General features: G+C 50.4%; 2 protein-coding genes across 2 annotated transcripts in view; one reads left to right on the top strand and one right to left on the bottom strand.

Annotated features, from left to right (window-relative positions):
• Nucleotides 1-2,448: 2,448 nt before the first annotated feature.
• On the bottom strand, nt 2,449-17,164 carry LOC140380202 (uncharacterized). The gene is made up of 5 exons (XM_072464364.1): nt 16,558-17,164; nt 14,597-14,809; nt 3,510-3,632; nt 2,871-2,927; nt 2,449-2,799 (listed from the first exon to the last, which is right to left on the bottom strand). The coding sequence occupies exons 1-5, from the start codon at nt 16,867-16,869 to the stop codon at nt 2,449-2,451; spliced, it is 1,056 nt and encodes a 351-aa protein (XP_072320465.1). The 5' UTR covers nt 16,870-17,164.
• A 3,289-nt stretch (nt 17,165-20,453) lies between these two features.
• The window catches only part of LOC140380201 (tectonin beta-propeller repeat-containing protein 2-like), a gene marked incomplete at its 3' end in the record, with an annotated part of 50,710 nt that continues 47,369 nt past the window's right edge, over nt 20,454-23,794 (top strand). The window contains exons 1-3 of the mRNA XM_072464363.1: nt 20,454-20,635; nt 21,510-21,594; nt 22,486-22,626. Coding sequence (XP_072320464.1) covers nt 21,520-21,594; nt 22,486-22,626 — 216 coding nt within the window. The remainder of the gene's footprint in view (nt 20,636-21,509; nt 21,595-22,485; nt 22,627-23,794) is intronic.

The following is a 23,794-nucleotide window of genomic DNA, read 5'->3' as shown; positions in this document are numbered from 1 at the left end:
TCTTCCCCCTTGGTCACATCCTCCGCCAACTCAACCTGGACTTTCACTGCTACGCTGACGACACCCAGATATACCTCACCACCAAATCCACCCAAAAGCCTCCCCTCAGCCACATCCAAACCTGCATCTCTACAATAAAATCATGGCTCACTCTCAACTTCCTCAAACTGAACAGTGACAAAACAGAGCTCCTCCTCATTGGCACCAAATCCACTCTCAATAAAACTGGTCCCTTTTCACTCAGCATCGACACCTCGAACATCACCCCCTCTACCCTGGTACGCAATCTCGGTGTCATCATGGACCCCACCCTCTCCTTCACTCCCCATGTCAGCCACATCGTCAAGACCTCATACTTCCACCTCCGCCGCATCGCCAAAATCCAACACTGCCTCACCCTCCCCGCTGCTGAATCCCTCATCCATGCCTTCATCTCCTCCCGCCTCGACTACTGCACCTCCCTCCTCACTGGCATCTCCTCCCATTCCCTCCACAGACTCCAAATGGTCCAAAACTCCGCTGCCCGCCTCCTCACCCACACCCGTCTCCTCACCCACACCCGCCTCCTCACCCACACCCGCCTCCTCACCCACACCCTCCTCCTCACCCACACCCTCCTCCTCACCCACACCCTCCTCCTTACCCACACCCGCCTCCTCACCCACACCCTCCTCCTCACCCACACCCGCCTCCTCACCCACACCCTCCTCACCCACACCTTCCTCACCCACACCCGCCTCCTCACCCACACCCTCCTCCTCACCCACACCCTCCTCCTCACCCACACCCTCCTCCTTACCCACACCCGCCTCCTCACCCACACCCGGTCCCGTGATCACATCACTCCCGTTCTCCGCTCTCTCCACTCTCTCCCCATCAAGCAGCGCATAAACTTTAAAATACTCCTCCTCACCTTCAAAGCTCTTCACCACCTTGCCCCCCCCTACCTGTCTGACCTCCTCATCCCCCACCGCCCCACCCGAGCTCTCCGATCCTCCTCCTCTCTCACCCTGACTGCACCAACATCCCGACTCAAAACTTTTGGCGACAGAGCATTCTCCCGAACAGCACCCCGACTCTGGAACTCCCTCCCCCCCGTCCCACTCTCCCTCACTCACAACATTCAAATCCCGCCTAAAAACATACCTCTTCACCCAAGCCTATGACCTCCCCTACCCCTAGCCTCCTCTACCCCATTGCCTACTCTTCTACCCCCTGTTACATCCCCATCTTTTTCTCTCTACTTCTTCTGTCTTGTTCATTTTATCTGTATATTAATGTGTATTGTACGTGTTGTCCCCCCTGTCTGTAAATACCCCCCCCTTTTTTTATTATGTTCAGCGTCTTTGGGTCACTGAAAAGCACTATATAAATAAAAGTTATTATTATTATTATTATTATCCAAATATGTGCCAACTGTGCCAAACTGCTTTATTACAATTTTAGCTCCTCTATGATCATAAAACATACATTTTGATGTTTTGTAGGCCACTAATAGCAATTATAACTGCTAAAAACAATATATGTGAAAATGTGTAAATATGAGTTTACCCATGAATTTCCCATATAGAGGTTAAAAAAAATAATAATAATATTTTAATTTTATTTTTGTATTGGTATAATAATACTTATATCTAACAAAATGCACGTCCAAAAGGCTAATAAAATCAGAAAACGTTATGCGCAAAATCCTGCCGAGAAATCTGTCTCTTTACAGCCTTCCCAGGGATATGCACGAGAATACAGAAGATTCTGTGTCAATAAGGCCTTTGTCCCGCCCCTCTTTCTAAAGCTATTCTTATTGGCTAGAATAATATGTCAATCAAATACTTCTACGTCACTCACATGCGACGCTATTTAGATGTAAACAGACTAATCCATGTGCGTCGTTTTTTGCGGAGGCTGTAGCAAACAAACCCGTGGACAGAAAAAATGGTGGATGGTCTCATTCTGTAGGAAACAGTCTGAAGAAAAGAAGGATATCCAACATTATCTTATAGGTCAAACAGGTCATTTGTTATGGACGGAGAAATGCGCCGGACAAGCGCATTCTCGTCCGGCGAGAAACGAAGAAAAAAAAAAAAGCCGTTTCGTCCGTCATAAACACAAACAGGACATGCGTTTGTAAAAGTTGAGACTTTCTCACAAACTATTGTCAATTGCTTCTTGGGGCAAATTATTCAATGTAAATCAATGACATATTTGTTTTGTTGAGAAAATAAGCTTTAAAATGATGTATAACTTGCTGGTATTGACCACGGAAATAAAAGTGATGATGTAAGAGAATATTTGAGATATAGAAAATGCTCGCCGGCCACAGGTGGGTGGGAACAGGTTTTAAACAAGTTTAATGATGTTCCAGAGCCTTTAGAGCCTTTAGAGCCTTTAGAGCCTTTAGAGCCTTTAGAGCCTTTAGAGCCTTTAGAGCCTTTAGAGCCTTTAGAGCCTTTAGAGGGTTAGGCTCACCTTCTTGAGGAGTTGCACGGCGCTGCTCTTCTGCACCAGACTTTGAGGAGACACGGCAGGTTTAGGGCTGATGGTCTGGATCTGGACCCCTTTGGTCTGCGTTAGAGCCGGTCTGACCTGAGTGAGTCCAGGTCTGACCTGAGTGAGTCCAGGTCTGACCTGAGTGAGTCCAGGTCTGGTCTGGGTCTGGAGCAGGACTGGTTTGGGGCTCTGCTTTGCCACGTGCTGAGCCACAGTCTTGAGATGCTGCGAGGCTCCGGTCAGTCCGGTCAGTCCGCTCTGAGAGACCACCTGGATCTGAACCGGACCAGACTGGGCCTGGGCCTTGGACACCTGAGGACGAGGAGCAGAGTCAAGTCAGAACCTCTGGATTTCCCTGGAGACTGGACTGGTTCTGTTCTGACCTGGTTCAGAACCTGCTGCAGCTGCCCAGGGTCAAGGCCCGAGACCTGAGTCTGGACCTGCAACAAGAACAAGAGCAGAACGTCAGGTGCAGAACGTCAGGTGCAGAACGTCAGGTGCAGAACGTCAGGTGCAGAACGTCAGGTGCAGAACGTCAGGTGCAGAACGTCAGGTGCAACATCGAGTAGAGCTGCTGAGGTTTGTCAGGTTCATGTGCAATACTCATACGCAATAATGTCATATTCATGTGCATATAACAGTTGTAAATAAGAGCGTTTACTTTTGCCACTATTATTATTATTTTTGTCTTATGTTATCTTATTTTTATTTTATTTTTGAATTTGTTTCTCTTTATTCCTTATTAAGAATATGTGAGGTTTTGTCTTTAAGAGTTTTTCTATTAAGTGTTTTTTAAAGCTTCCTATAAGTTATCTGTTCTTTACTTCAGTTGCAATACCGAAATTTCCCCATGTGGGACAAATAAAGGCTTATCTCATCTCATATAGTAGACATTCTTTATTTTAGTGTTTGACTTTTTAAACACATTTCTGTGACTGAAGCTTCACAGAATATTTATGAATAAAGTGCTTTATTGTTGAAAATCAGATTTGTTTTAAAGTGAGTATTTCTCCCACACTCACCTGACTGTGTCCGGGCGTGGCCGTGCTCATGACCTGGGTCTGTGTCAGGGCCGGGCTCTCGGCCTGGGACGGGTTCTGGACCAGGGCTCCCTGAAGAAGAGCTGCAGCCTCCTGGTCCGACACCTGAGGAAGGCAAAGATCACCTTCTTCTAACACTGAGGACAAAGTGAAATGCTTCACTTTCACCATCTTGACTCAAAGATCACCTTCTTCTAACACTGAGGACAAAGTGAAATGCTTCACTTTCACCATCTTGACTCAAAGATCACGTTCTTCTGGTCCAGTTGCCGTCCTCAAAACATTTATTTATTAACCTTTATTCAAGCAGGTAAGAACGGGGTCGGCTTTGGAATGATGGCTTAGTGTGGACGTGTCCGTCCGGCTGCGGTTCTTCCCGTGGAAATAATCTGTTTTTATCACGATGGAGAGATCGATATTTCCACGTGGGAGCGACATATGAAGAGACTGGAGGCTTATTTCACCAAGTGACCAAGAAAAATAAGAAAAACCACAGAGAGAAATTAGGCTAGCAGTGCTACGATCAAGCTAGCAGCCCCCGCGCCGGGCCCCCGCGGCAAGATTTTTTAAGAAAGATTTTGAAAAATGGACTTTTATCTCAGACTTAAGTCTATGTCAAAGGATTGAAACTACAAAAATGAATGTTTTGCCCAGATTTCTCTCTCTGTTCCAGACTCTGTTTGATGATGGAATAAAACTATGTCTAGATTTATACAGAAAGGAAAAAAAATTCAAATCCAATAAAAAAAAAAAAACTCTACAATTATCAATAGAAAAAGGGGGCGGGGTTTACCTTGTGTGAAAAATTACTGTATTTCAGGTGAAATGAGAGCGTTGCTGGTGTGATCCAGACTCTGAAGCTCAATGGTCTTATACTGAGAGTCATGTGGTGCCTGAGGTTCCTGTACAGGCCTTATACTGAGAGTCATGTGGTGCCTGAGGTTCCTGTACAGGTCTTATACTGAGAGTCATGTGGTGCCTGAGGTTCCTGTACAGGTCTTATACTGAGAGTCATGTGGTGCCTGAGGTTCCTGTACAGGCCTTATACTGAGAGTCATGTGGTGCCGGGGGTTCCTGTACAGGTCTTATACTGAGAGTCATGTGGTGCCTGAGGTTCCTGTACAGGTCTTATACTGAGAGTCATGTGGTGCCTGAGGTTCCTGTACAGGTCTTATACTGAGAGTCATGTGGTGCCTGAGGTTCCTGTACAGGTCTTATACTGAGAGTCATGTGGTGCCTGAGGTTCCTGTACAGGTCTTATACTGAGAGTCATGTGGTGCCTGAGGTTCCTGTACAGGTCTTATACTGGGAGTCATGTGGTGCCTGAGGTTCCTGTACAGGTCTTATACTGGGAGTCATGTGGTGCCTGAGGTTCCTGTACAGGTCTTATACTGAGAGTCATGTGGTGCAGGGGGTTCCTGTACAGGTCTTATACTGAGAGTCATGTGGTGCCGGGGGTTCCTGTACAGGTCTTATACTGAGAGTCATGTGGTGCCGGGGGTTCCTGTACAGGTCTTATACTGAGAGTCATGTGGTGCCGGGGGTTCCTGTACAGGTCTTATACTGAGAGTCATGTGGTTCCTGAGGTTCCTGTACAGGTCTTATACTGAGAGTCATGTGGTGCCTGAGGTTCCTGTACAGGTCTTATACTGAGAGTCATGTGGTGCCGGGGGTTCCTGTACAGGTCTTATACTGAGAGTCATGTGGTGCCGGGGGTTCCTGTACAGGTCTTATACTGAGAGTAATGTGGTGCCTGAGGTTCCTGTACAGGTCTTATACTGAGAGTCATGTGGTGCCTGAGGTTCCTGTACAGGTCTTATACTGAGAGTCATGTGGTGCAGGGGGTTCCTGTACAGGTCTTATACTGAGAGTCATGTGGTGCCGGGGGTTCCTGTACAGGTCTTATACTGAGAGTCATGTGGTGCCGGGGGTTCCTGTACAGGTCTTATACTGAGAGTCATGTGGTGCCGAGGGTTCCTGTACAGGTCTTATACTGATGTGTGTACAACGGTGACGTCATTTCCGGTGAGTGTGTCGCGTTTTCAGAGCTGTTCGTTCTTAGAGCCTTTTACCGATTAATCCACGAATTATACACACTATTTACGCATCATATACACGAAAGTGAACGTTTGATTTCTCCGCAAACAATCTGGAGCCTCAAGCCGCTCGCTTTTCAGTATTTCGTGGATTAAAAAGCCCTCCTCACTCTCTAGCTCCAGCCTGAACTAGCCTAGCGTAGCCTAGCCGCTAGCGTCATGGCTGGATCTACCTTTACCTGTTTGAGCTGTCATATGTCGAGTCAGAACCCTGGCTCCTTCTCTGATGACAGGTGCGTGAAGTGCAGTGTAGTGGTAGTTTTGGAGGCCAGGGTTACGGAGTTAGAAGCGCGGATCCGCTGTTTAGAGGAGCTTAAGTCCAGTTATAGTTCGGTTTTAGCGCGAGGGCTACCGGACCGCGCTGCAGGGCGTAGCATTAGCATTAGCAGTAGCAGTAAGGCCGAGCTCAGCCCCTCAGCGTCTCCCGTGCAGCCGGGACTAGACCAGGAACAGAATAGGGACCATTTTGTGACAGTTCGGAGGGGACAAGGCGCTAAACGCCGAACCTCAGAGCGCCGTGAGCTTCACGTCTATAATAGGTTTTCTCCCCTCAGCGATCACACGCCCGCTGAACACACGAGAGAAACTCTTGTAATCGGGAGTTCTATTGTTAGAGACGTGAAGCTGCCAGCTGCTAGCGTTAGGTGTTACCCGGGGGCCAGAATGGGTGACATCGAAGGAAACCTTAGGATCTTAAAGCGGAGTAGGACCCGTTTCCGGCGAGTCGTGGTTCACGCAGGCGGTAACGACGCCCGGCGGAGACAATCAGAGGTGCTCAAAGTTCAAGTAGCCGCGGTGTGTGACCTAGCGAAGTCGATGTCAGACACTGTAATATTTTCTGGTCCCCTGCCCAATCGGATCAATGCTGAATTGTACAGCCGTCTCTCAGCATTCAACAACTGGTTATCCAGATGGTGCCCTCAAAACAACGTTGTCTTTATTGATAACTGGAGTGCGTTTTGGGGAAAGCCTGGGCTCATACGCAGGGATGGCATCCATCCGACTTCGGAGGGTACATCCCTATTAGTTCGGAATTTGACCGATAGTCTTAGTCGTGTTAAGTGACCATCTAGGGATGAGCCCCAGGTGCAGAGCAGCAGTTCAAGACGCTCCTCTGTCGCTGAACTCTCGCCCGTTCTGTTACATGTGAAGTGTTCAGATTCAAGACAGATAGAGACTGTGTGTGTCCCTCGTGTCCCTCGTACAAATAATGCCAAAAAGTCACATCTCAGAAAAAATATTTCAGGCGTCAGACCAAATAACTTAAGGAAAATAACAATCACAAATACACAAATGAATAAACACGTAAAATGTGGACTGCTAAACATTAGAGCAATTTCCTCCAAATCGCTCTTAGTTAATGAATTAATTAGTGACTATAACATAGATCTTCTAGCTCTAACTGAAACGTGGCTTCAACAAGACGACTACGTCAGACTAAATGAGTCCACCCCACCCACCCATGTAAACCCCACCCACCCATGTTAACCCCACCCACCCATGTAAACCCTGCCCACCCATGTAAACCCCACCCATGTTAACTTTCAGACTGCCAGGAGCACAGGCCGAGGTGGTGGTGTGGCAGTGACCTCACACTCAAACCTACTCATGAGCCCTAAAACTAACAATACATGTCACTTATTTAAAGCCTTATGTGTCGATCACATGTCCAAATATGAAAAACCAAAAAGGAGTTTTGTTCATAGTTTTCTACCGACCTCCTGGTCCCTACTCAGAGTTTTTAACAGAGTTTTCTGACTTTATATCAAACTTAGTGTTAGCCTGGGATAAAATAGTTATAGTTGGAGACTTTAATATCCACGTGAACATGAGTGATGACGCTCTCAGTAATGCCTTCAGCGCCTTGTTAGACAGCATTGGTTTCACTCAGAATGTAAATAAACCGACTCACACTCACAAGAACACTCTGGATCTTGTCCTAACGTATGGAACAGAGATTAGTGACCTCATTGTCCTCCCTCAAAACCCTATATTGTCAGATCATTTCCTAATTACCTTTCAGTTTATTCTTAAAGATCATCCAGTCCCACAAAATAAAGTTATAATGAAAAGGACAATATCTGAAAAATCTCTCAAAATTCAAAGAAATAATAGAGCCAATATTCAGTGACATGTCATGTGATCATGTCATGTGATCATGTCATGTGATCATGTCATGTGATCCTGCTGAGAACAGTTTTAGTCCCAGTTTAAGTGATCAATGTGTCGACTTGACCATGAATTCTCTGAAGTCTGCTCTTGACGTTGTCGCGCCGTTAAAACAGAAGGTCATTAGGCCAAAGCGCGCCTCCCCATGGTACAACCAAGAACTGCGTTCACATAAACAAAGAGTTAGAAAGTTAGAGGGATTATTTCGTCGCTCTCACATCGAAGAATCCCTAAAAGCATGGAAAAGTTGCCTGCTGTCCTATAAGCAGGCTCTGCGTAAGGCCCAAACCAGATATTATTCAAATCTAATAGAAGTCAACAAAAGTAACACTAAATTCCTTTTCAGCACTGTAGCTAGGCTAACAAACTGTCACAGTGCAGTAGAGCCCTCAATCCCAGCTACACTTAGCTCTGATGATTTCCTCCTATTTTTTAACAATAAAATAAAAACAATCAGAGATAAATTAGATGAAATTACCCCCGCTATTAGCCCTGAACTAGCCCAAGCTGTAAATCTAACGTCCCATATAAATCCACCTGTAAACCTAGAAAGGTTCAGCTGCTGATCAAGCAGAGATAACTTCAGCCATTATGTCCTCTAAAAGCTCAACTTGTGTCCTAGACCCCATTCCAAGCTCCTCAAAGACATTCTCCCCCTAATTATAGACCCTATTCTTAATATAATAAATACTTCACTCCAAAGTGGCTATGTTCCACAGTCCTTCAAACATGCAGTCATTAAACCTCTTCTGAAAAAGCCTAATCTAGATCCCGACCTATTGGTAAACTACAGACCTATTTCAAATCTTCCCTTCGTCTCTAAAATCCTTGAAAAAGTTGTAGTAAAACAGCTTTGTCGCCACCTGCAGGACAATAACTTATTTGAAGTTTTCCAGTCAGGGTTCAGAGCCCACCACAGCACTGAAACTGCACTAGTTAAAGTCACAAATGATTTGTTATTAGCCGCTGACGATGGACTGGTCTCAATCCTGGTTCTGTTGGACCTCAGCGCAGCGTTTGACACCATCGACCACAACATTCTACTGCAGAGGTTAGAATGTGATGTAGGTGTTGGAGGAACAGCCCTCAGCTGGTTTAAATCCTATCTATCTGATAGGTTCCAATTTGTTGTTGTAAACCAGAGCTCCTCACCAAGCTCTAAAGTAATTTACGGTGTGCCACAGGGTTCGGTACTCGGTCCAATTCTGTTTACTCTTTATATGCTGCCATTAGGCAACATTATTAGAAAGCATGGCATTAACTTCCACTGCTATGCAGACGACACTCAGCTGTATTTATCAATGAAACCTGATCAGAGCGATCAAGTAGACAGACTTAGTACTTGTGTGAAGGAGATAAAAACCTGGATGACACTAAACTACCTGCTTCTTAACCCTGAAAAAACCGAGGTCATTGTGCTTGGCCCTAAGCATCTACGAGACGCTCTATCTGAGCAGATAGTCACACTGGACAATGTCAGTGTAGCCTCCAGTTCTACTGTAAGAAACCTCAGAGTCTTATTTGACCAGGAGCTCTCATTTAAAGCTCATATAAATCAAGCTTGTAAAACAGCCTATTTCCATTTGTGCAACAAGAGCCAAAATCAGAAGAATCCTGCCTAAAAGTGATGCCGAAAAACTTATCCATGCATTTGTAACGACTAGATTAGACTACTGTAACTCCTGCTCACAGCGTGTCCTAAAAGCTCCATAAAAAGCTTTCAACTGGTTCAAAATGCAGCAGCAAGATCACTAACAGGAACTAAAAGAAGAGAGCACATTACGCCAGTGCTGAAGTCTCTTCACTGGCTCCTGTCGAGTCTAGAATCAAATTCAAAATTCTTCTCTTGACCTACAAAGCCATAAATGACATGGCCCCATCCTACCTCAAAGATGCTATAGAACCATATCATCCAAACAGAGCTCTTCGCTCTCAGAATGCCGGCCTTCTGGTGGTGCCAAGAGTCTCTAAAAGTACTGTAGGAGGTAGAGCGTTTAGCTACCAAGCTCCTGTGTTATGGAATCAGCTCCCGACCCATGTTAAATATGCTGACACAGTCTCTTCATTTAAGTCCAGGCTTAAAACGTTCCTCTTCGAAATCGCTTATGGTCAGAGTAGTTAGGAACAGAAAGATAAACCCACAGCTTCAGCTACGCTGCCCTAGGAGTAACTGTGCTGGGGGAAGTATGACAGCTTGAGCTCTGTCCTCTTCTTCTTCTGACTACTTATGCTATCAAACAATATTTATTTTTTGATTCCACTTGCAAACTGTTCACCGCCTTCTTTTCTTTCTCTCACTCCTGAGGACCTGTGGACCCAGATGCCCCTCCCCTGGTGAAGTGGTCCCTGCCCTGTGTGGACGGTCCCTCATCTGCCTGAAGAGTGGGTCCAGCTCCAGTCTCCCTCGTGTCTGTGAGAGTGGGATCTCTCCTTCACTGGAACTCCTCCAGGTTTCTACGCTTTTTTTCCCAAAGAGGTTTTTTTTGTAGTTTTTCCTGCAGAAGGAGAGTCTAAGGACAGAGGACCCTGGGACATCGTCCCTCGCCACCACAGACATTGTCTGACTCTATCGCCACCACAGACATTGTTGATTCATTTCTCCCTGTGGCCCTCAGAGGCAACTGTTGTTGTGATTTTGGGCCTTACAAAAATAAATTGATTTGATTTTGATTTGAGAGTCATGTGGTGCCTGAGGTTCCTGTACAGGTCTTATACTGAGAGTCATGTGGTGCCTGAGGTTCCTGTACAGGTCTTATACTGAGAGTCATGTGGTGCCTGAGGTTCCTGTACAGGTCTTATACTGAGAGTCATGTGGTGCCGGGGGTTCCTGTACAGGTCTTATACTGAGAGTCATGTGGTGCCGGAGGTTCCTGTACAGGTCTTATACTGAGAGTCATGTGGTGCCGGGGGTTCCTGTACAGGTCTTATACTGAGAGTCATGTGGTGCCTGAGGTTCCTGTACAGGTCTTATACTGAGAGTCATGTGGTGCCGGGGGTTCCTGTACAGGTCTTATACTGAGAGTCATGTGGTGCCGGGGGTTCCTGTACAGGTCTTATACTGAGAGTCATGTGGTGCCTGAGGTTCCTGTACAGGCCTTATACTGAGAGTCATGTGGTGCCTGAGGTTCCTGTACAGGCCTTATACTGAGAGTCATGTGGTGCCGGGGGTTCCTGTACAGGTCTTATACTGAGAGTCATGTGGTGCCGGGGGTTCCTGTACAGGTCTTATACTGAGAGTCATGTGGTGCCTGAGGTTCCTGTACAGGTCTTATACTGAGAGTCATGTGGTGCCTGAGGTTCCTGTACAGGTCTTATACTGAGAGTCATCTGGTGTCTGAGGTTCCTGTACAGGTCTAATACTGAGAGTCATGTGGTGCCTGAGGTTCCTGTACAGGTCTTATACTGAGAGTCATGTGGTGCCTGAGGTTCCTGTACAGGTCTTATACTGAGAGTCATGTGGTGCCTGAGGTTCCTGTACAGGTCTTACTGCAGATGACAGACGCTTTGGCCCTGTGCAACCATCGGCCCCTCACACTGGTCTGACCTGTGCGCACTGGTCAGACCAGTGCGCACTGGTCTGACCTGTGCGCACTGGTCAGACCCACCTGTCATTGCTTCATAAAAGAGGATGTTACGTTCCACATGTGAGTGTGATGCATCATGGGAAAGCTTAGGCCTTCTAGTTTCTGCAGATGTGCAGATGTCACACTGTCAGGGCTTCAGAACTCACACTATAGAAGCAGAAACATGAACAAAACATCCTTTTTTTAGTCTCGCCTGAATATTGTCCATGTGTAAAGGTCCTGAGCAGGACAGACTTCATTGTGTTTATGCTGTTCACTGCACATGCTGTTGTCATGACAACAACTGTGTCAAGTTTCACATCTCTAGAACAGAAGCATTTTGGTGCTTTGACCTTTTTGTATCAAAAAGTATATTCAAGTGATCCAAATATGTGCCAAACTGTTTTATTACAGTTTTAGCTCCTCTATGATCATAAAACATACATTTGATGTTTTGTAGAACCACTAATACTATTATAACTGCTAAAAACAATGTATGTGAAAATGTGTCCCATATCGAGGTGAAAAAATAATATTTTTATTTTATTTTTGTATTGGTATAATACATATGTCTAACAAAATGCGCATTCATAAGGCGAATAAAATCAAAAAACGTGATGCGTAAAATCTAGTCGCCTCCTGCCCAAAAATCTGGCTCTTGACCGTCTTTTACGCACGAGAATAGAGACGATTCTGTGTGAATAAGCCCTAAGTCCCACCCACCGTTCTAAAGCTTGGCTCATTGGCAAGAATATTATGTAAATCAAAGTGTTCTACGTCATCTCAATCACGTGCTATCTGGGTGTAAACAAAGAAGGCCGCGCGCATCGGAAGCGGCGCATTTTTCCCTCCGGAGGCTGTAGAGGACAAACCCGAGGACAGTGGACGGTCTCATTCTGTAGGACACAGTCTGAAGAAAAGATCGATACAAACAGCATCTTATAAGTCAAACAGGTCGTTTGTTATGGACGAGCCTTAATCCTGACCATCGTCACAGAAGAAAACTTAGTTTACTTGACAATATCTGGAAATGTGAAAACTCCAGTAAAAATACAAGTGTATATTGTTTTTCTGTGGATTATTATGGACAGAACGAGTCGACACTGAAGGAGTGAACGTTGATGAGGCCGTCATAAGTCACAAAACAGGTCAGACATTTTGAAGAAAGTTGAGACTTTCTCACAAACTATTGGTAATTGCTTCTTGGGGCGTATTATTCAATCAATGACATATTCGTTTTGTTGAGAAAATAAGCTTTAAAATGATGTATAACTTATGGTATTGAGCACGGAAATAAGAGTGATGATGTAAGAGAACTTTTGAAGTATGTGATGGCCCGCGGGCAGGTGGGCGTGAACAGGTGAAGAAATTAATTACCGGTAATTAATTTCATCCAAATGTCATAAAAACTGAAAATACTTCTTTTAGGTTTAGTTTTTGGGAGATTAGATTGTCTGAAGGTCCCATTCTAAGACCCTTAGACCCTCACCAGCTTTAGAGACGGGGTCAAAGTTCAGAGAAGTCCATTCGGTCCTTTGACGGCCACATTTTGCTCCTAAAATTGTCCTTTGATTTAAATGTGAAATAATAATACTGCCTCAGATGCCCTCCTCCCGCCGCCTCAGATGCCCTCCTCCCGCCGCCTCAGATGCCCTCCTCCCGCCGCCTCAGATGCCCTCCTCCCGCCGCCTCAGATGCCCTCCTCCCGCCGCCTCAGATGCCCTCCTCCCGCCGCCTCAGATGCCCTCCTCCCGCCGCCTCAGATGCCCTCCTCCCGCCGCCTCAGATGCCCTCCTCCCGCCGCCTCAGATGCCCTCCTCCCGCCGCCTCAGATGCCCTCCTCCCGCCGCCTCAGATGCCCTCCTCCCGCCGCCTCAGATGCCCTCCTCCCGCCGCCTCAGATGCCCTCCTCCCGCCGCCTCAGATGCCCTCCTCCCGCCGCCTCAGATGCCCTCCTCCCGCCGCCTCAGATGCCCTCCTCCCGCCGCCTCAGATGCCCTCCTCCCGCCGCCTCAGATGCCCTCCTCCCGCCGCCTCAGATGCCCTCCTCCCGCCGCCTCAGATGCCCTCCTCCCGCCGCCTCAGATGCCCTCCCGCCGCCTCAGATGCCCTCCTCCCGCCGCCTCAGATGCCCTCCTCCCGCCGCCTCAGATGCCCTCCCGCCGCCTCAGATGCCCTCCTCCCGCCGCCTCAGATGCCCTCCTCCCGCCGCCTCAGATGCCCTCCTCCCGCCGCCTCAGATGCCCTCCCGCCGCCTCAGATGCCCTCCTCCCGCCGCCTCAGATGCCCTCCCGCCGCCTCAGATGCCCTCCCGCCGCCTCAGATGCCCTCCTCCCGCCGCCTCAGATGCCCTCCTCCCGCCGCCTCAGATGCCCTCCCGCCGCCTCAGATGCCCTCCTCCCGCCGCCTCAGATGCCCTCCTCCCGCCGCCTCAGATGCCCTCCCGCCGCCTCAGATGCCCTCCCGCCGCCTCAGATGCCCTCCTCCCGCCGCCTCAGATGCCCTCCTCCCGCCGCCTCAGATGCCCTCCTCCCGCCGCCTCAGATGCCCTCCTCCCGCCGCCTCAGATGCCCTCCCGCCGCCTCAGATGCCCTCCCGCCGCCTCAGATGCCCTCCCGCCGCCTCAGATGCCCTCCTCCCGCCGCCTCAGATGCCCTCCTCCCGCCGCCTCAGATGCCCTCCTCCCGCCGCCTCAGATGCCCTCCCGCCGCCTCAGATGCCCTCCTCCCGCCGCCTCAGATGCCCTCCTCCCGCCGCCTCAGATGCCCTCCTCCCGCCGCCTCAGATGCCCTCCTCCCGCCGCCTCAGATGCCCTCCTCCCGCCGCCTCAGATGCCCTCCTCCCGCCGCCTCAGATGCCCTCCTCCCGCCGCCTCAGATGCCCTCCTCCCGCCGCCTCAGATGCCCTCCTCCCGCCGCCTCAGATGCCCTCCTCCCGCCGCCTCAGATGCCCTCCCGCCGCCTCAGATGCCCTCCCGCCGCCTCAGATGCCCTCCTCCCGCCGCCTCAGATGCCCTCCTCCCGCCGCCTCAGATGCCCTCCTCCCGCCGCCTCAGATGCCCTCCCGCCGCCTCAGATGCCCTCCTCCCGCCGCCTCAGATGCCCTCCTCCCGCCGCCTCAGATGCCCTCCCGCCGCCTCAGATGCCCTCCTCCCGCCGCCTCAGATGCCCTCCTCCCGCCGCCTCAGATGCCCTCCTCCCGCCGCCTCAGATGCCCTCCCGCCGCCTCAGATTGTCCTCACCTGGACCACGGTCTGCTTGGACAGCTGTTCCAGGATCAGTCGCTGCTCCTCTGCCGTTAGCCCCGCCCCTTCCACCAGGCTGCCGTCTGATTGGACATACAGGATGGTTGTGTTGGCAAACTCTGACCCCAGAAGCAGGTCTCCAGAGTCCAGAACTGTGATGGTCTGGTTCTGGTCCTGGTCCTGGGTTTGGACACTCTGTTCAGAGACAACCTGAAAGAGCAGAAAGCATGGGTATGACCACCTGACCACAGCACGGGTATGACCACCTGACCACAGCACGGGTATGACCACAGCACAGGTATGACCACCTGACCACAGCACGGGTATGACCACAGCACAGGTATGACCACCTGACCACAGCACGGGTATGACCACAGCACAGGTATGACCACCTGACCACAGCACGGGTATGACCCCAGCATGACCTCCACATAAATCCTTCATTATTCCAATAAAATAAAAGTGAACTATAAAAACTTTGGTCGCTGACAATGACATGTGGATTTAGAACAAACTCAAACCAAACACACAGAAGACCGGGTAAAGACCGGGTAAAGACCGGGTAAAGACCGGGTAAAGACCGGGTAAAGACCGGGGCGAATAACCTGGTGTTGCGTCTGGAGCTTTCTTTTAATCCATTTACTTTATGTAAAATGTTTTAAATCCTGTGGTCAGACTTTAATAAAATATCCATCCGTCTTGGTCCCGTTTATCTGGGGCCGGGTCAGGGGGCCGGGTCCTGTTTGGTTTGGTGAATAAAACCTGATATTAATAATATTTAAATCATAGTTTTACTTCCGTTGCAGTTTGTGAAGAAATTTTTTGCTTAAAATGACAGGAAGTAGAGCTGGATCCCTCTGTGATGTCATCAGTGTGCGACAGAGACAGTTACACTTATGACACACTTTTCTGACAGTTTAAACCATCATTCAACAAAATAAAGGTGTTTCATGGTATTATTGTGTGTCAAATAATAACTGTTGTGTCATGTGTCATTCATAAGGAGTTTGGCTGTTGTTTACAGTCTGGTTGCTAGGTAACAACTGTGGAATTACCTCTACCTATGTCCTATTTGTGCTCATGTCCAACCACAAAGTACAATTATAAAATGTATAACAAATTTCAACCTGGGACAAATAGAATACATTTAAGTCGGATCTCAGCCTCAGGGTCACAAACCATCTGCCACAGGGTCACAAACCATCAGCCTCAGGGTCACAAACCATCTGCCTCAGGGTCACAAACCATCTGCCACAGGGTCACAAACCATCAGCCTCAGGGTCACAAACCATCTGCCTCAGGGTCACAAACCATCAGCCTCAGGGTCACAAACCATCTGCCACAGGGTCACAAACCATCAGCCTCAGGGTCACAAACCATCTGCCTCAGGGTCACAAACCATCAGCCTCAGGGTCACAAACCATCTGCCTCAGGGTCACAAACCATCAGCCTCAGGGTCACAAACCATCTGCCTCAGGGTCACAAACCATCAGCCTCAGGGTCACAAACCATCTGCCTCAGGGTCACAAACCATCTGCCTCAGGGTCACAAACCATCAGCCTCAGGGTCACAAACCATCTGCCTCAGGGTCACAAACCATCAGTTTTATCATCACAAACTCACAGTCGTCACATCTTATGAACACGTGAATATTCATGTTCTGATCCGAGACCCAAAACAAAGTGAGCACAGACCCTCCGATGCCACATTCAGATACAGGGGTAGGGGTTAAGGGGTAGGGGGTAGGGGTTAGGGGTTAAGGGGTAGGAGTTAAGGGGTTAGGGGTTAAGGGGTAGGGGTTAAGGGGTAGGAGTTAAGGGGTTAGGGGTTAAGGGGTAGGGGTTAAGGGGTAAGGGTTAAGGGGTAGGGGTTAAGGGGTAAGGGTTAAGGGGTTAGGGGTTAAGGGGTAAGGGTTAAGGGGTAGGGGTTAAGGGGTTAGGGGTTAAGGGTTAGGGCACCTGGAAGCTCTCCCCGGGCCTGAAGCTCTCTCCGGGCCTCGCGTCCTGCACAGCGGCCACACTCTCGGAACCGTGGCCGGGGTCGGAGCTGTGCGAAGCGGGCGGAGCTGTCGCGACTTCCCGGGCCGTGGTGCCGCTCTGCCCGGTCTCCGCGCTCTGCTCTGCCGCTGGAGTTCCATCCCCAAGCTCGGTGCTCTGGTCAGCGGCTGCAGTACTGGTCAGGGCGTCGCTGCTCGGTTCGGGCGGGCTCTGGAGCGGGTCTGCGGCCGGTATTGTTCTGGTCGAACCGCCGTCATCCTCCGTGTCCGCCATTTTGGATGAGGCTTATGTGAAGCGGCGGGGCGAGCTGCGCGGCTCTCCGGGGAAATGCGGGGTAATAGCGGGTAAACGCGGGGTTTGTGGGGTTCAGGGTGGTGCTGGCGCGGGGCTGAAGCGGGAGTGAAGCGGCCCAAACGCGGGGACCGACGGGGGCATTCACGGGTGCGTGTATAAACGCGTAGATCGTGAGGAAAACGGTAACGGGTTAGCGGGGTAGTTTTGAACTAGCATTAGCATTAGCTTCAGCCTTCGGCAGCACAAGAAGCACGGACTGGAATCTGACTGAGTGGAGCCGGAGTCAGAACCCTTAGACCTGGTATAGTCCTGGTTTAGTCCTGGTTTAGTCCTGGTTTAGACCTGGTTAAGACCTGGTTTAGTCCTGGTTTAGTCCTGGTTTAGACCTGGTTAAGACCTGGTTTAGTCCTGGTTTAGTCCTGGTTTAGACCTGGTTAAGACCTGGTTTAGACCTGGTATAGTCCTGGTTTAGTCCTGGTTTAGTCCTGGTTTAGACCTGGTTAAGACCTGGTTTAGTCCTGGTTTAGTCCTGGTTTAGTCCTGGTTTAGACCTGGTTTAGTCCTGGTTTAGTCCTGGTTTAGTCCTGGTATAGTCCTGGTTTAGTCCTGGTTTAGTCCTGGTTTAGTCCTGGTTTAGACCCGGTTTAGACCCGGTATAGACCCGGTATAGTCCTGGTTTAGACCTGGTTAAGTCCTGGTTTAGACCCGGTTTAGACCCGGTTTAGACCTGGTTTAGACCTGGTTTGGACCTGGTTTGGACCTGGTTTAGTCCTGGTTTAGTCCTGGTTTAGTCCTGGTTTAGTCCTGGTTTAGTCCTGGTTTAGACCTGGTTTAGTCCTGGTTTAGACCTGGTTAAGTCCTGGTTTAGACCCGGTTTAGACCCGGTTTAGACCTGGTTTAGACCCGGTATAGACCCGGTATAGTCCTGGTTTAGACCCGGTTTAGTCCTGGTTTAGACCCGGTTTAGACCTGGTTTAGACCTGGTTTAGTCCTGGTTTAGACCCGGTTTAGTCCTGGTTTAGACCCGGTTTAGTCCTGGTTTAGACCTGGTTAAGTCCTGGTTTAGACCCAGTTTAGACCCGGTTTAGACCTGGTTTAGACCTGGTTTAGACCTGGTTTAGACCCGGTTTAGACCTGGTTTAGACCTGGTTAAGTCCTGGTATAGACCCGGTATAGTCCTGGTTTAGACCCGGTTTAGACCCGGTTTAGACCTGGTTTAGTCCTGGTTTAGACCCGGTTTAGACCTGGTTTAGACCTGGTTTAGACCCGGTTTAGACCTGGTTTAGACCTGGTTAAGTCCTGGTTTAGACCCGGTTTAGACCCGGTTTAGACCTGGTTTAGACCTGGTTTAGACCCGGTTTAGACCTGGTTTAGACCTGGTTAAGTCCTGGTTTAGACCCGGTTTAGACCCGGTTTAGACCTGGTTTAGACCCGGTTTAGACCTGGTTTAGACCTGGTTAAGTCCTGGTTTAGACCTGGTTTAGACCCGGTTTAGACCTGGTTTAGACCTGGTTTAGTCCTGGTTTAGTCCTGGTTTGGAGGCCACTCCCCTCAGACAGGAGGCCACGCCCCGCCCCTCAGACAGGAGGCCACGCCCCTCAGGCAGGAGGCCACGCCCCTCAGACTGGAGGACACGCCCCTCAGACAGGAGGCCACGCCCCTCAGACAGGAGGCCACGCCCCTCAGACTGGAGGACACGCCCCTCAGGCAGGAGGCCACGCCCCTCAGACTGGAGGACACGCCCCTCAGGCAGGAGGCCACGCCCCTCAGACTGGAGGACACGCCCCTCAGGCAGGAGGCCACGCCCCTCAGACTGGAGGACACGCCCCTCAGGCAGGAGGCCACGCCCCTCAGACAGGACCAGAACCTCCTCCCCTCAGAACACTTCCTCTGCTGTTGGACTCTGAACACTTCTTAAACACTGTCATAATTAATCATAACTTAATCACTTTCTGCTCTACATATCTGTACAACTGTACATTTGTCTACATTTTAAGCCTATTTTTTAACTTTATATTTTGTATTATTATAGTTATGACTTCTTCATAGTGTCATTGTTTTGCGTCTGTCACGTGACAATGGAAATAAAGCTGTGATTGTGGTCCTGCCCTGCACCTCTCCTGCCCTGCACCTCCTGCCCTGCACCTCCTGCCCTGCACCTCCTGCCCTGCACCTCCTGCCCTGCACCTCCTGCCCTGCACTTCTCCTGCCCTGCACCTCTCCTGCCCTGCACCTCCTGCCCTGCACCTCCTGCCCTGCACCTCCTGCCCTGCACCTCTCCTGCCCTGCACCTCCTGCCCTGCACCTCCTGCCCTGCACCTCCTGCCCTGCACCTCTCCTGCCCTGCACCACCTGCCCTGCACCTCCTGCCCTGCACTTCTCCTGCCCTGCACCTCCTGCCCTGCACCACCTGCCCTGCACCTCTCCTGCCCTGCACCTCCTGCCCTGCACCTCCTGCCCTGCACCTCTCCTGCCCTGCACCTCTCCTGCCCTGCACCACCTGCCCTGCACCTCCTGCCCTGCACCTCCTGCCCTGCACCTCCTGCCCTGCACCTCTCCTGCCCTGCACCTCCTGCCCTGCACCTCTCCTGCCCTGCACCTCCTGCCCTGCACCACCTGCCCTGCACCTCCTGCCCTGCACCTCCTGCCCTGCACCTCTCCTGCCCTGCACCTCCTGCCCTGCACCTCTCCTGCCCTGCACCTCCTGCCCTGCACCTCTCCTGCCCTGCACCTCCTGCCCTGCACCTCTCCTGCCCTGCACCTCCTGCCCTGCACCTCCTGCCCTGCACCTCTCCTGCCCTGCACCTCCTGCCCTGCACCTCTCCTGCCCTGCACCTCCTGCCCTGCACCTCCTGCCCTGCACCTCTCCTGCCCTGCACCTCCTGCCCTGCACCTCTCCTGCCCTGCACCTCCTGCCCTGCACCACCTGCCCTGCACCTCCTGCCCTGCACCTCCTGCCCTGCACCTCTCCTGCCCTGCACCTCCTGCCCTGCACCTCTCCTGCCCTGCACCTCCTGCCCTGCACCTCCTGCCCTGCACCTCTCCTGCCCTGCACCTCCTGCCCTGCACCTCTCCTGCCCTGCACCTCCTGCCCTGCACCACCTGCCCTGCACCTCCTGCCCTGCACCTCCTGCCCTGCACCTCTCCTGCCCTGCACCTCCTGCCCTGCACCTCTCCTGCCCTGCACCTCCTGCCCTGCACCACCTGCCCTGCACCTCCTGCCCTGCACCTCCTGCCCTGCACCTCTCCTGCCCTGCACCTCCTGCCCTGCACCTCTCCTGCCCTGCACCTCCTGCCCTGCACCTCTCCTGCCCTGCACCTCCTGCCCTGCACCTCTCCTGCCCTGCACCTCCTGCCCTGCACCTCCTGCCCTGCACCTCTCCTGCCCTGCACCTCCTGCCCTGCACCTCTCCTGCCCTGCACCACCTGCCCTGCACCTCCTGCCCCGCACCTCCTGCCCTGCACCACCTGCCCTGCACCTCCTGCCCCGCACCTCCTGCCCTGCACCTCCTGCCCTGCACCTCTCCTGCCCTGCACCTCCTGCCCCGCACCTCCTGCCCTGCACCTCCTGCTGCTGCCGCCCGGGGGCGCTGTTTGGTGACTCTTCGGGGCGATGGCAGGTGGATTTGCTCCGGGAGATGCTCCGCGGCCGTGGACCTTTCTGCCCGGACTCTAGAGCCTCTTGTGCGGCTTGTAGGTGCCCGGGACGCCGCTGCTGAAGCCTCCAGGAGCCGGTCGATCCCGCGTAAGCCCGGAAGCCTGCTTTAGCTCCAGAGCTAACAGTTAGCTACACTTAGCCTCACGGAAACGCTCACTTTGCGCACGTTTCCACCATAAACAACAACAACAACAGCTGTTTACGGCTCGTATGACGCACGTGTTCTTACAGTTTAAAGAGCGTTTCATTATGAGAGTGGAACTCTAGGGCCGTGTTTAGTGATGATGACAAGAGTCTAAACCGAACCCGCTCCAGCGCTGCGTCATTTCTCTCTTGCACGTGTGTTATTGTCGACTGTGGCTCATGTCCAGACTTTACATTTGACCAAACAGTTGAGGAGAATCTTCTGCGTGATTCGGCCTCGTGAATCATGAACGTTTCACCCGCGGAACTGAAGTGCACTTCATATTGTTTATGGTTTATCACGTTATAAACATCAAGAGCCCGGATGTGAGCTTCAGTCGGACTTTGCTTGAGTGAAATAAATGCGGATTCATAGTTTTCTGACTTCGTTCATAATTTAAAATCACGTGACTCTTAAAGTCACGTGATTTTAAAGCGAAATTACGTTTAGTTTCAGTTTTATAACCAGTGCGCCCTCTGCTGGTCAATCACAGACTGTACATCCAGTTTACCTCCCCAAGTTCATATTCTCACCTAGTTAATGGTCAGAGGAGAGGCTCAGAGGTCAGAGGAGAGGCTCAGAGGTCAGAGGAGAGGGTCAGAGGTCAGAGGAGAGGCTCAGAGGTCAGAGGAGAGGCTCAGAGGTCAGAGGAGAGGGTCAGAGGTCAGAGGAGAGGCTCAGAGGTCAGAGGAGAGGCTCAGAGGTCAGAGGAGAGGCTCAGAGGTCAGAGGAGAGGCTCAGAGGTCAGAAGAGTGACACTGTTTTCTTCCTCTTCAGGAGACTCGTCATGGCATCGACCCAGGACTCTGTTCTGAGGGAGTTCTGTCCCTTATACAACCTCCTCAACGCCATCCCAGTCAAGGTACTAAACCAGGACTAAACCAGGACTAAACCAGGACTAAACCAGGACTAAACCAGGTCTAAACCAGGACTAAACCAGGACAAAACCAGGTCTAAACCAGGACTAAACCAGCACTAAACCAGGACTAAAGCATTTCTGAACCAGGACTAAACCAGGACAAAACCAGGACTAAACCAGGACTAAACCAGGACTAAACCAGGACAAAACCAGGACAAAACCAGGACAAAACCAGGACTAAACCAGGACTAAACCAGGACTAAACAGGGACTAAAGCAGGTCTAAAACAGGACAAAACCGGGTCTAAACTGGGTCTAAACCGGGTCTGAACTGGGTCTAAACCGGGTCTAAACTGGGTCAAAACCAGGTCTAAACCAGGTCTAAACCAGGACTAAACCAGGTCTAAACCAGGTCTAAACCAGGTCTAAACCAGGTCTAAACCAGGACTAAACCAGGACTAAACCAGGTCTAAAGCAGGACTAAACCGGGTCTAAACTGGTCTAAACCGGGTCTAAACTGGGTCTAAACCAGGTGAAAAGCAGGACTAAACTGGGACTAAACTGGGACTAAATTGGGTCTAAACTGGGTCTAAACTGGGTCTAAACTGGGTCTAAACCGGGTCTAAACCGGGTCTAAACTGGGTCTAAACCGGGTCTAAACTGGGTCTAAACTGGGTCTAAACTGGGTCTAAACTGGGTCTAAACTGGGTCTAAACCGGGTCTAAACCGGGTCTAAACTGGGTCTAAACCGGGTCTAAACTGGGTCTAAACTGGGTCTAAACCAAGCCTTCGCAAAAACAGAGCAATAAGGACAAGAAGCTGTTCAACCCTGTTCTGTCTCAGGTCCAGGACCAGGTCCAGGTCCAGGTCCAGGTCTAACCCTGTTCTGTCTTAGGTCCAGAGAGGGTTCCGCTCAGTCCTGGTTTACCTCACGGCTGTGGACTGCAGTCCGGACTTCGTTGCCGTGGGCAGCAGCATCGGCATGTTGTACCTGTACTGCCGACGCCAGGGTCACATGACCAAGTACAGCATCGAGGTAAGCCACGCCCCTTGGTTAGGTGTTAGGGTCAAGGGTCACATTCTTTTTTTTGCATAATTTTCCTCATTTAATCCTGCTGTGTGAGGCAGTAGAACATAAGGAACACTTATGATGAATGTTCTGCCTGTTCTCCTGTCTTTCCGTTCTCTTGTTACATGTTCTTTCTGTTCTCCTGTTACACGTTCTTTCCGTTCTCCTGTTACACGTTCTTTCTGTTCTCCTGTTACACGTTCTTTCTGTTCTCCTGTTACACGTTCTTTCCGTTCTCGTGTTACACGTTCTTTACGTTCTCTTGTTACACGTTCTGTCCGTTCTCGTGTTACACGTTCTTTCCGTTCTCGTGTTACACGTTCTTTCCGTTCTCGTGTTACACGTTCTCGTGTTACACGTTATTTACGTTCTCGTGTTACACGTTCTCGTGTTACACGTTATTTACGTTCTCGTGTTACACGTTATTTACGTTCTCGTGTTACACGTTGTCGTGTTACACGTTCTTTACGTTCTTGTGTTACACGTTCTCGTGTTACACGTTCTTTACGTTCTCCTGTTACACATTCTCATGTTACACGTTCTTTACGTTCTCGTGTTACACGTTCTGTCCGTTCTCGTGTTACACGTTCTTTACGTTCTCGTGTTACACGTTCTTTACGTTCTCGTGTTACACGTTCTTTCCGTTCTCGTGTTACACGTGCTTTACGTTGTCGTGTTAAACGTTCTCGTGTTACACGTTCTTTCCGTTCTCGTGTTTCACCTTCTTTCCGTTCTCGTGTTACACGTTCTTTACGTTTTCGTGTTACACGTTCTTTACGTTCTCGTGTTACACGTTCTTGTCCGTTCTCGTGTTACATGTTCTTTCCGTTCTCGTGTTACACATTCTTTACGTTGTCGTGTTAAACGTTCTTGTGTTACACGTTCTTTCCGTTCTCGTGTTACACCTTCTTTCCGTTCTCGTGTTACACGTTCTTTCCGTTCTCGTGTTACACGTTCTTTACGTTCTCGTGTTACACGTTCTTTACGTTCTCGTGTTACACGTTCTCATGTTACACGTTATTTACGTTCTCGTGTTACACGTTCTCGTGTTACACGTTCTCGTGTTACACGTTCTTTACGTTCTCATGTTACACGTTCTTTACGTTCTCCTGTTACACGTTCTCGTGTTACACGT

This window comes from Eucyclogobius newberryi, unplaced genomic scaffold (assembly GCF_026437365.1).
Source record: "Eucyclogobius newberryi isolate DKJ021-1_F unplaced genomic scaffold, fEucNew1.0.hap1 SCAF_45, whole genome shotgun sequence".
NCBI classification, from domain to species: Eukaryota; Metazoa; Chordata; class Actinopteri; order Gobiiformes; family Gobiidae; genus Eucyclogobius; species Eucyclogobius newberryi.
This window is presented reverse-complemented; position numbering and strand designations above follow the sequence as displayed.

Bases quoted from the DNA above. Each gene is read 5' to 3' on its own strand.
- LOC140380202 (XM_072464364.1), bottom strand. From the start codon at position 16,869: ATGGCGGACACGGAGGATGACGGCGGTTCGACCAGAACAATACCGGCC. The intron at 3,633-14,596 runs GTGAGGACAATC...TGCCTTCCTCAG, and splicing joins CCAAGCAGACCGTGGTCCAG to GTGTCGGACCAGGAGGCTGC. The intron at 2,928-3,509 runs GTGAGTGTGGGA...TTCTTGTTGCAG, and splicing joins CCACGCCCGGACACAGTCAG to GTCCAGACTCAGGTCTCGGG.